Consider the following 11,998-nt stretch of genomic DNA (forward strand, 5'->3'; position numbering starts at 1 on the left):
AGCACTGGGGGGGTTCTGGGGGTCCTTTAATTTTTATCACGGATTTTGGGTTTTTAACCAGAGAATTTGCAATTTTTAATCAGAGAAAACCAGGATCCCTGGTAATCTAATAAACTATTAAGGCATCACTTCCCCTTGGAAGTAAAATAAGCACATTCCAAAATGGTAAGAAGTTGAACACAAGAATTCCAAAATGAGATAAATGTCAGATTTTTTATAGTTGACAGACAGGGTTCAACACACACACAGCAGTTACACATAGGCTTTGACCTGTTAAGCTTGATGTTTTTAAGTGCTGATATTTGAATGCGCTATAGAACACTCAAAGTTACATGCAATGAAATCTGTTTCTCTGCAAGTGCTTGGTTTCATTTTTGCAGCATAAAGGAAGAGCTCCTGGGGCACAGAATAAGTCCACCCACTATTCTTCCAAACACAGATATTATCTGCCTTAAGAAATTTCACTAGAAGCTTTTAGATAAAGCACAAAGTAACAAATGGATTGACATACCTCTGTCTGAACCATCCCGTGTCTCTGAAGTCGCATAGTGCGCACCAAATCAGAGATGTCAAACTGCCAAAACAAACAGATGACAAGTGCAAGTGAGACTTCATAACAAAACAAATGCCTGCGTGCTCCCCCACACAACACAGGTATGGGAAATGGCACCTGGGAATCCACATTTTAGTCCATCAGACATACACTAGTAAAATGCAAATAGCCATCAAGTCATGCACATTTGGTGAACATACCAGCATATACTATACTATCCCAATGTAATAAATTGCAAAAAAAAAAAAAATCACACATTTTATTAAAAATTATAAAAATAAATGTGAATATTTCATTAACTTTATACAGACAATTACTACAGGCATTATATAACCCCATACACTGCCTTGTTGTTTAGGTTTCAATAAACAATGATACCTGAAGTGTCTCAGTAACCAACTCAGAGAGATTCTAAATATCATTTTTCTTGTCCTTAACATTTCTTCTTCTCATAGTTATTGCATTTTATACCATATACTGACTAAAATATGATTACGCTATAGGCAGGGTCTGAGACTCAACATTGTTGCACTCTAGTAAAATAACCAAATAGTAGTTCACAGTTCTGTATGGTTACAAACACAGTTCAGTCCATCCTCTGGGTACTCACATCCAAGTCTCTGCTGATTAATCCTAGAATGATGTCTATGCAAATAAGCGTCCCTGATCGTCCAATGCCTGCACTGCAGTGAGTGATGATAGGTCCTGATTTATGGATGTGTCTCATATAGGAAACAAAAGTGAGCAGATCATCTGGTCGAGAGGGTGTATCATGGTCTGGCCAGGCCATGAAGTTCAGATGAGAAACACGCCGTATTTCACCTGTCTGAAATGTTAAAACAAGAGGGAACTAATGCATGTGGAAATGGCAAAATATGACAGGCAAGGTCTTAGATGAAATATTCAAAATACTTCATAGTAAAGATAGACTTGCAAAGTATTTGACCCAAAATTTGACTCAAAATTTAGGAAAACAAAACTATGATCAGACCCTTAAGAGGTGACTATGTAAAATAGCACTATTTTCACCATGCAAACTGTGGTAATTGCAAAAACCTCCCCAAATTGCATAAGTTTAACTACATATGAATTTAAATTTCATGGAACATCCTGCTTCTGCAGTCTAAGGCCTTGGAGCATACATGTAAAGCCTGTAACCTGTCTTGTAAAGGAGCAAGGGGCACATTAGGTAACGTGCTTGGCTATCTACTGAAACGTTCATTTGGCTTGCTTATGCAGAATTAGTTCCAGTTGTGGAAGGAACTACTCACCCACATTCCTATGTGGGGAAAGAAAATCCCATTCGCAATTTTCATAAGCAAGGACAAAAGAAAAAAAACAGACCTAAATACCTTGTCACCTTCCCAGAACACAGAAGGTTAGACCCTCATGAAAGTGGGCAGGCAAAGATACTATGTCAGGATAGGGATGCAAACACTCAAAGAAAGCTCTTTCAAAACCACCATGGTACAGTATGATTTGAGTCACTTACTTGAATATCTTCTAGCTCCAGCACTCTCACAACAAATCCTTTCAGCTGTTGCAGTCTCACAAGGGCAAGCCGCAGTCTATCATTCACCATGATGGTTTTGCTGAGTGTATCAGGCCAATAGCGTTGGCATTTTATTTTCTCTCCTTCTACCTCCTGGGTCATCATGGCTATCACAGTACACTTCTGTTCCCAAGCCATTTGCCAGAAGTCTGCTACTGTCGTAGGGAGAGGTCCCTGACACGCAATGTAAATGAATTCCTCATTTCCCACTGGCATTCGAATGAAGCTGGCATTGATATATCTGCCTTCAGGTCCTAATGGCACTCTAGTAGTATCATCTGCAATCCCAGCATAGAAATATGTTTTACTGATTTATACTTAATTAAACCGATATACTGTAAACCGATATACCTCTTCTTTATACAGTTTTTCTAATTTTCAAAGGAAGACTTACATATCCTAACCAAGTCCCACAAATCCCTTTTTCACAAAACTGATTTTAGCTACGTCTACATAGGAGAAAGAAGCAGCCAGGTTAGGAATCTGATTATTACAGTGCAGACCACTGGGACCTCCCATTGATTTGGGTATTTGGCACTTCTGAAAATCTAGCTTGAAGAATCTTGCTCATGGTTATGCAGAGTCTTTGTAAGAACAGAGATCAGAACTATCTGGAACCTGAGTATCTTGCTCCCATCATGCCTACTGAAAGACAAAACTCTACTGCTGTGAGATTACCCCCACAATTGTATTACATATTTGGTGTTCCAGACTCCCACCAGTGTAACCAAGAGAAGTATCTGGTACAATAAAAAGTCAGTTAGATCTTCTGCAAGAAACTCCTAAAACAAAAACAATGTTAATCACAGCACTTATATAGCACTTCTGTTCCAAGGTGTATAAACATTAATATCTCTATTTAACAGAAAAGAAAGAGGTGCAGAGAGAACTGGCAATTTGCCAGGCAGTAGGAGAACTGGGAATATGAATCCAGAATTATTTCTCTAGATATGATGTCAAATCCACAAGCCCATACTGTTCCTCTGTTTAAACCCATGTCAACATTTATCAGACTTACATGGCAGTATATTTTTATATCTGTTTTTCTTTCTGTTCTCTTTAGCTTGCCCAACCAGACATTGATCCAAAGGTTTTAACTCTTGAAGATTCTGTGAACAGAGTGTTAAATCATGTATTTGCTAGGAAAGGCAAAATGCCAGGCAATGTTAACAACAGTTAAGTGATTAACAAGATGTATCAGGAATATGTTGAACTAGTACTCATATAGATGAACAAGTTAAACAATTCAGTAATGCAAGGAAATCTTGCTTCATATAGGTAAGAAATGTACAGCTCTGCAAAAACTTATTATCTGGAAATTGCTTTCTAATGCTCACCTGGAAGCATTAACATGGTTGGCTGCTAATCAGAATTTTGACAGGAACAGAGGTTTGTGTTTTCAGTTCCTCCAGTGCTGCAGCTGGAGTATGCAGAGGTCATTGAATGAATCTCTATCCATTTGTGTCACATTCTTTTGAGGACATTTTTTTTTTTTTTTTACAGTGGGAAATTACATTTTTAGCTCTAAACCCAATATAGCTTATGTGAATTGTGGTGGTGAGATGCCACCACAGGCTCCTGAAAGGGAGATGGTAGTCCCCATAGGCCCCAGACCCCACAAACAGCACCTCCGCGGGGGAAACTTACCTCCTGCTGGGCAGCCAGAGCCGGAGCAGAAACCGTGGCTGAGTGAGCCGGTGTTATGCCGGCTGTTTAATCAGCTGTTCCCCAGGTGGGGAACAGCTGAGCCAGTTGCGGCGGCTGTTCCGGCTGCCATGGGAAGATTTAAAAGCCCCACCAGAACCCAGGGGGCAGGAGAGGAGGAGAGGGAGCAAGGCTGGCATAAAGCACGCCAGACGCACTGAGGATCCTGCAACGGAGAGGAGCAGTGCAGCAACCCTGGCAGGTAGAGCAGGGGAGAGGTTTGAGCCCCCTGTAGGAGGCTGGGGGAAAGGAGGCAACTCCACACCTCTCTCCTCCCCAGGGGTCCATTTCTTTTGAGCAAAAAAAAACCGAGAAGAGGCGTAAGATCAAAACGCCCTACTAAGAGGCACTGAAGCAGGTGCCAGCCTATGCACATATAGCTTGCCAGTCTCTAGGGTAGGAAGGCTACTCATTGAAGCAGGAGGGGCAGCCTGACAAGTGCCAACAGAACCTGTCTGCACGTGGGGTCCCCCTCGAGGCAAGCCGAGGTCGATCACACATGACTGAAACACCACTGCTGGTGCCCATCAGGTTGGCGAGTGGGCGGGGTATAGGGGAGGCAGAGCCCCGTGAAACATCGCACCCGAGGAGCGCCCCCCAGGAAGATCTCCACTGAACCCTCTCTTTATATAATAACAGCAAGTCGTGGCAGGCGAGATGCGGCGAGGGGCTCCATACCAGATGGATAATGCATCACTCAGGGAACCCCCACTTAAGGCACCTTCCATCACAGAATGAACATAATTACATAGTGATTGTGGAGTGGCATTAGATACAGTATTCTCTCCCCATATTTGCAATGGTGCTAGTAATGACAGTTTTTAAGGTCTTATGGACGCATCTACACATTGCCATATGGCAATGCTGCTACAGCACTATGCTTTAGTACTTCCTTCCTTTAGTACTAAAGCATGGCACAGTAAGTGCCCACATAGTGCATGGTTAGATTTTGCTGCTACATCGCCGTAGAGGTACACTAAAACGGGGGTGTGCACTATTACAGCAACATAGCTGCCAACCACATGATGGCTATGCTGCCGTACTGCACTGCTATGTTACTGTAGGGTGATGTGTAGATGAACACTATGTTTCCAACTGCCTTGCCCTGTCCAAATGAGGGATATTTAAAAAGAATCTTATACAGAAAGATTTTAAACAGTCCATATTTGTTTACCTCAATTTCTTTTGAAGGAACTCCCTGTTCCAGAAGTCCACGTAACATTCTGATGACAGACTTCAATTTGGCTCCTGTATACTTGCCTCCAGGAAGCACTTTGACAATTGGGAGTATAGACAATTCTTCATTTGTCATGAAAGAAGAATCTACCAGAAGAACAAGACTGATTTATTTGTTCATATAAACATAATTCTAAGGGCATTGTACAGTATACCATACTGCAATGCTATAAAATAAGAAAGAGATTTCCCAGAAACAGCTACACACACACACATTTTTCAGACTGTCAGTTGCTTATTCATAACTTACGTATTTATTTTTTATGCTTAAAGGTTACCATAAAGTATCCTTGAGATAAAAAATGCTCTCTGTTTAATTCTTTCAGTGGTAATGCTTGCTACCTGCTATCCCCCTACCATTTCCCCCTAAATTTTACATGGATCAATTAATGATTAGCAATGTGAAAAAGTCAAATTAGGAAAAAAAAATCATCCCTATACATACCTTAACAAAATCAACATATATCTCAGTATACATTCTTGACATGCTGTCATTTACATAATTAAGTGATCACATAGGCATATGAAATCAGAATTGTGCTCTTAAGCCTCAAAGACTATAGGTTTCTTTTAAAGCCTCACCCTAAAATATATTTTAATCATGAAAGTAAAATGTTTTATATTTTTTAGTGAATAATACTTTAGAAAGGCAAGTGTCCTTTATTACTCATTCAAGCACAACAAAAGTCATACAGTGAAAGTTTCCTTGACACAAGAATGAAAAATGCCCGGTGCCCACTGAATTATTCAAAAGGTTTACTAGAAAAATTCAGGTTCGTTTTTATTCATCTTTGTTTAAAACCACCTTGAACCACATACACAACAGATATGAGTCTGCTAAAAATGAATTTTAGGATGTGAAATTCCATGTGGCATCCCATGGCATTTTTGATGATCAAATTAAGATATATGTGTGAGATGAGTTTTGGAAACAAAGAATTATGTGGACAGAACAGAACGTGGATAGTATGACAACCACTGGGAAACTAATTCATGGTACTGTGACAGCGAGGCACCACCACAGGCTCCCGAAGGGGAGAGGGTAATCCCCGTGGGCCCCAAAGCCCAGAAACGGACCCCCAGTGGGGGTGACTTACCCCCAGCCAGGCAGCCAGACCAGGAGCCGGGACTGTGGCCACAGCTGCGCGAGCCGGCGTTACACTGGCTGTTTAATCAGCTGTTGCCTGTGAGGAGAACAGCTGGACCAATCGTGGCGGCCGTACTGGCTGCCGCGGGAAAGTTTAAAAGCCTCACTGGAACCAGGGCAGGGGAAGAGCTGGGGAGAGAGAGTGCTGGTGGGCAGCATGCTAGACGTGCTGAGGCTCCAGCATGGAAAAGGAGCGGCACAGCCTGCACAGCTCCCACAGGCCACGCAGGGGAAACTTCTGAGGCCCCTGCAGGAGACAGGGCAGGGGAAGTCCTCCAGCTCCCCGCTGAAAGCAAGCTAAGGGAAGCATTTAAGCTCCCTGTAGGGAGCAGGGCAGAGGAGGCATTTGAGCCCCCTGGAGGAGGCTGGGGTCAAGGAGGCAGCTCTACAGCCCTCTCCTCCTCAGGGGAGTATTTCTTCTCAGAAAAAAAAAAAAAATCCCAAAAAAGAAAAAGGAAAATCAAAGAGCTGAGAGAAGACGGGCCGTACTTTGAGGCCGGAGGGAGGAGAGCCATCTGTGTCCATGGCGACATGGGACCCACCCGAATCACACTGCGTGCAACCCTGCAGGGCTGAAATACCCATTCTGTGAACACTCATGTGGTTGGCGACTGGACAGGGTGTAGGGGAGGTGGAGCCCTGTGGAACACCGTGCCAAACAATCATGAGTACTGCCGTTTGTTGGGAGGCACTCCCAGGAAGATCTCCACTGAACCCCCTCTCTTGATAGTTTAACATCAAAGTCGTCACAGGCGAGTTGAGGGTAGGACTATGCACTCGACGAGCCATAAAACACGTAAGGGCCCAGAGATCACAGGTATTCAGAAGAGTCATCAGGAGAAAAAAATACAAACAGAGGGATTTTCAGAGCAGTGGGAGGAGGGCACACCCCTCGAGGAGGCTGGGGTCATGGGGGTAGGCCTTGGCCCTTGACCTCCAAGACTGCTGACATAGGTTATTCAACAAAGGACCACAGGGTGGCACTCCCATACTAGCCAGGTGTACCTTCCCTTTGTAGAACCCTAGGTAGAGAAGTAGGATCAGGGGGAGGGGTGGATATTTTGTTTGCTTTGCTGCATTACTGTTATCTGCTATCACTGTGTAACAATAACATTGGTCTATTATCAAATGGAAGAAGTCATGTTTGGTCTGAGGGTTTGGGTCTGCCCCGGAACAAGGTATCAGGACTGGTTTGTAAATCCAGTGCCAATACCAGCTATTTCTAACATTCTGTGTTTACTATAATCTTTATTTTTCATTGACTGGCTATTTGTTCAACTCCTTGCCTTTATCTATATGATCCTGGTTTATCGATTCGATTGGAAGGTCATCACTTCCCCACATAATTTCATCTTCATCTGCTTGCCCCATAAGAGGTTCTGAAAATAACCTAGACAAGTAGAGAATATACAAGTTTATTATTTTATATTAGAAAAAGGCATTTACGTTTTATATATGTAAATAAATAAAAAGTCAACGCTATTGGCCTGATATACTCAGCAAAACCATCATGGTGAATGATAGACTGTGAAATTCCCTTAAAAAGGAGAAACTACAATATATATGTTTTTATTTTCAGGCTCAATTCGATGTTGTTCATTAAAGATGGAAGTCTTAACTTCTCATTTTTTAAAGTTTATTTAAGAAAATACCTAGTATGCACATAGCAACAGTCTAGGGCTGCTGCTACGGCCCCTGGAGCACAGACTGTTGGGGGGAGGAGGGAAGACATAACATTTTGGCATTCCTACAAAGTGACAGCAGGGACTAGTGACTTCCTCATGGTAATAATGATGGAAACATATGCCGACAAGAAAATGTATGTGGACAAAGTTAATCAATTCAGTCAATGTAATCTAAATCACTACCAGAAAGCAATCATTTTCTGTCCTTCCTCACCTGAACTGGTTGCAAACCAGTGATCTAGAAATGAAAGGCACATTTGATCTAGAAATGAAAAGCTCCCCTTACCAATGAATTTGGTAAAATCAGAATGTATGCAGAAAATTGGGAAAGCAGATATTTTTTCTATGTCCAAGTAACACAACGGAATTCTAATGCAGATTTTTACTATTCACAATTCACCACCAGCATCCCTGAACCTCAGGTTCTAACTCAGGTTCTGTAGGACCTCTCACATAACATGAATACAGACCAAACAACCCAAAAGCAACACATTTATAGACAGGCACTTACGTAGTGCCTGTGGTTTGTTTGAGTTTTTACTTCTTTCATTGCAGAGGTGCAAAACTTACAAATGTCATTTTTACACCACAGTAAAAATTCTTACCTTTCAGGCATTGCTTTGTCTTCACAATGTTCTTCACAGTCCCTTGCTTGTACAGGCTAGCAAAGGAAGTAATGTGAAATATAGTCAGTTACAGTTGATAGGGAACTGTGTAACAACCATACTGTTCTACTAGAAGCTCAAACAAACGATGTAAAGAAGTAAATTCAGGTTTTGTGAAAGGTGTCACATTGAAAGCAGTGGGCACTAAAGTTAAGTTCTTTATTCTTCCAAAACGAAATCCATTACCATCCATATAAATCACAAATAGGCAGCTTCTCCCTGCAGCGAAATGTAGTGAAGTTGCAGAAGTCAAGTCATGTTCCACTTTATGGCCAGGGATGAGGGTTGCTGTACGGCTTTGTCATAGCTACTCTTCCAGTTTCTCTCTTGTGCTACTTATTGGGAATAGTGGGTCCAATTGGCCTGCAGAACCTCCAGTGACCCTTTCCTGACTGCACTAGACTTCTTGAAAACTTACAAGCACTCCTATATGACTGTTCCTCCAGAAAAACCCTACTGCTGGCTCTTTGTGGGGTTTAGGCTGCGCAGCAGAGTCCCTTGCACTGATATTCATTTGCAGATCCCTTTGGAAATTCTGAACGGAGGTGCAGACCCCTTTGAATTGTAAGTGTGAATATTCACAGACTTCTGATTGATCATAGTCATCTTTCACTGGCCCCTTAGACAGTCTGTGGACCACATGTTGGAAACCACTATTCTACAGCATAGATGAATTTCATCTCTCATTCTCAGTGAGAATGGGGCATCAGCTGTACAAACACTGCCATGTTGCCAAGTTAATCTTCTCAGTCATGACTTAGTAACCCTGTGGAAGTAGTAGTTCTTTATATATTGACCATGCAGTCCTTCAATTCTGGGCTGAAACAGCACAAAGGCCAAATATGACTATGTGGAGAGGTTTGCTTGTTTGTTTTTAACTATATGGGAAGAACTATTTAGCAGGAACCAGGCGGAAGACAAAGCCTTATTTCACACAGTCTGGTCATCTGAAATATGTGGTGGAATCATGGGACAAACTGTGAGAGTTTGGAGCACCCCTTAGCCCTAAGAATTTTCTTATTTACAAAGTAGGCCCCTTGTAGGCTTTTGCTCCCACCTTTACACACTCAAATAAGTGGTCTGTTTTTCAAAAGCACTTTACATGAGATGCAGGAGTCACAGTTACCCATGACTCACTACTGGACAGGTTGCTGAATCCTATTTTTTAACCAAGAGACACCAAGCCTTTCCTTCAAATGAGGAAAGGGTGAGTAGAGAAACAAATATTGAAGAGGAAGTGTTTCCATCATTACAAACAGTATCCGAGGTTTCTTCTTCCTGCCGTGAGATATTGAAGTAAGGAACAACATTTCTTCTAAGGACATTTTCATGGTGACAAATAATGTATGTTCAAACATGAAACACTCCCAACATTTGTAATGACTAATTTTTCAGAGAATTATAGGTTTTGCTTACAACCCATTTTGGTAAATTATAGTACAGCATCTTTCTCTGTAGGTGACAGGGCATGTGGGAAATTCCTGCCTAAAAGTGCTGACTTGGCTCTAGTGCCGATTTTACACTTAAAATATTGCCAATATAGTAATATTAATTATGGCTGATTTTTTTATGACATGGCTGTCCTGGCACAAGCACTAGTATGGATACTGCTATACCAGCAAAAATACTATTGTTAAGTAGATATTATTTTGTTTGGGGAGGTGGTATAAGCTGTATATACATTAGGAAGGTTTGCTAATATAGCCATAGCAGTGAACCTTTTCTAGTATAAATTAGGTCAAGGACCTATGATTAAAAACCCATTGTTTCAATTTAGGGGCTTCTGTCACTGTTACAGTGAGAGGTTGAATCCTTTTTTTTTCCCCTTGTAGAGCCTGCCTGTCTCTCCTGCAGCTGGAGGGCAAGCTGCTGGCAGGCCGAATGGCCCCTGAGCTGCAGAGGGGACCCAGTCCTTCCCTCCACGGAGGCAGTGTCCCCTGGGGCCCCCGGGTGGGCGGCTAGTGGCTTGGTGCTGCTGCCATGGAGGAAAGGTCTGGGGTCCCCGGCATCTCAGGGCCTGCTGGCAGCTCATTCATCAACCACGGGAAGGGAAAAAAAAAAAGAAGAAGAGGATCAGGCCCCTTGCCGCTTGTTTTTCCCCCTCAGTGAAGCCTGCACAGCCCTTGAGCTGCATGGGGACCTGGTCCTTCCCTCTGTGGTGCTGGTGCCACCCAGGGCTGCCTGAGCAGGTTGTTGGTGGTGGATTCAACTCTTCCCTTAGCCCACACAGGGAGCAGCGCCCAGCAGGCTTCCAGCGCATGGACTCAGGGAAAAATTGGATCTGGCAGGTGCTGCCTATGAGCTGCGGCAGCACCCACACAGCTAGCACCCCACCTAGGTAGCCCCAGGGGGTGCTGCTGCCACAGAGGGAAGGACCAGGCCCCCATGCAGCTCAGAGGCTGTACGGCCCAGTGGCAGCTCATGCAGACAGGCTCTGCTGAAGGGAGAAAAAATGTGACGAGGTGCCTGTTCTTTTTTTTCTTTTTCTTTTTGTGGAGCCTGTCCACCTCTCCTGTGGCCAGGGAGCAAGCTGCAGGCAGGCCCTGAGCTATGGGGGGCCCTGGACCTTCCCTCCATAACAGTGGTGCCCCCCAGGGCCACTTTGGTGGGTGGCTGGCAGGAGGGTGCTGCTCAGTTTGCAGGCAGCACCCAGCCCAATCCAACTGCTCCCTAAGCCCGACTTGGGGAAGCACCCACACACCAGCAGCTTGCCTGGGCAGCCCTAGGAGGCACCACTGCTGTGGAAAGAAGGACTGGGATCCGCTGCAGCTCAGGGACACAGGCAGGCTCTGTGAAAAAAAAAAAAAGAAAAAGGGATCAGCCCCTTACTTCTGCCTTCAGCCCGCCTCTCCTGCAGCGGCGGGCTGTCAAAGGTGAGCTGTCAAAGGCTGCAACCTTACAAATAGCTATATTGCAAACTAAACTACATGCAGATGTGGCTTAGTTTGAAACATAGCAAAATTATTTATATCATAAAAACCCCTGCATGTATACAACATGATGCAATTAAACCGCAAAAAGGCCAATTTCCATCATGTGTACAAGTGCTTCTCTATTTTATTTAAACATTCAGATGGTTGACTCCATAAAAGTGTGGGGTTCAAGTCTGATCAGGCAGATGATCTACTCGTGGCTGTATTCAATATATGCTTTTTATGAATGTCTTCTGCTAAATCAGCCTACATGACAATTCTGATATGTAACAGCAGAAGGAGAGTGGACAGCACGCAGCAGAATTTTGTCTCCAAACAGAATACTTCTCAGAATACCCCTCCCCTTGCGGGGTCTGCTCCCTACTGGGGTCTCTGGCACACCAGCTGGAGAAGCTCCAGGCCACAGTCCAGAGACTGCATGCCATCAGGGACTGTGAGCAGGAGATAGACTCCTACTGCCAGGCCCTTCTCCCCCGGGAGCCGCAGGGTAGAGCACCGTCTCTCTCCAGGACTAAGGAGGACT

General features: G+C 43.6%; 1 protein-coding gene across 7 annotated transcripts in view; it reads right to left on the bottom strand.

The window, feature by feature from the left end:
- The window catches only part of PTPN13 (protein tyrosine phosphatase, non-receptor type 13), a 227,927-nt gene that overhangs the window by 2,550 nt on the left and 213,379 nt on the right, over positions 1-11,998 (bottom strand). For all 7 annotated transcript variants that reach the window (XM_019552792.1, XM_019552791.1, XM_019552788.1 and 4 more), the window contains 7 exons: positions 8,483-8,538; positions 7,479-7,582; positions 4,984-5,132; positions 3,124-3,214; positions 2,046-2,383; positions 1,164-1,379; positions 512-574 (listed from right to left, as the gene is read on the bottom strand). In XM_019552792.1, coding sequence (XP_019408337.1) covers positions 512-574; positions 1,164-1,379; positions 2,046-2,383; positions 3,124-3,214; positions 4,984-5,132; positions 7,479-7,582; positions 8,483-8,538 — 1,017 coding nt within the window. The remainder of the gene's footprint in view (positions 1-511; positions 575-1,163; positions 1,380-2,045; positions 2,384-3,123; positions 3,215-4,983; positions 5,133-7,478; positions 7,583-8,482; positions 8,539-11,998) is intronic.

This window comes from Crocodylus porosus, unplaced genomic scaffold (genome assembly GCF_001723895.1).
Source record: "Crocodylus porosus isolate Cpor-Errol unplaced genomic scaffold, CroPor_comp1, whole genome shotgun sequence".
Lineage (NCBI taxonomy): Eukaryota > Metazoa > Chordata > Crocodylia > Crocodylidae > Crocodylus > Crocodylus porosus.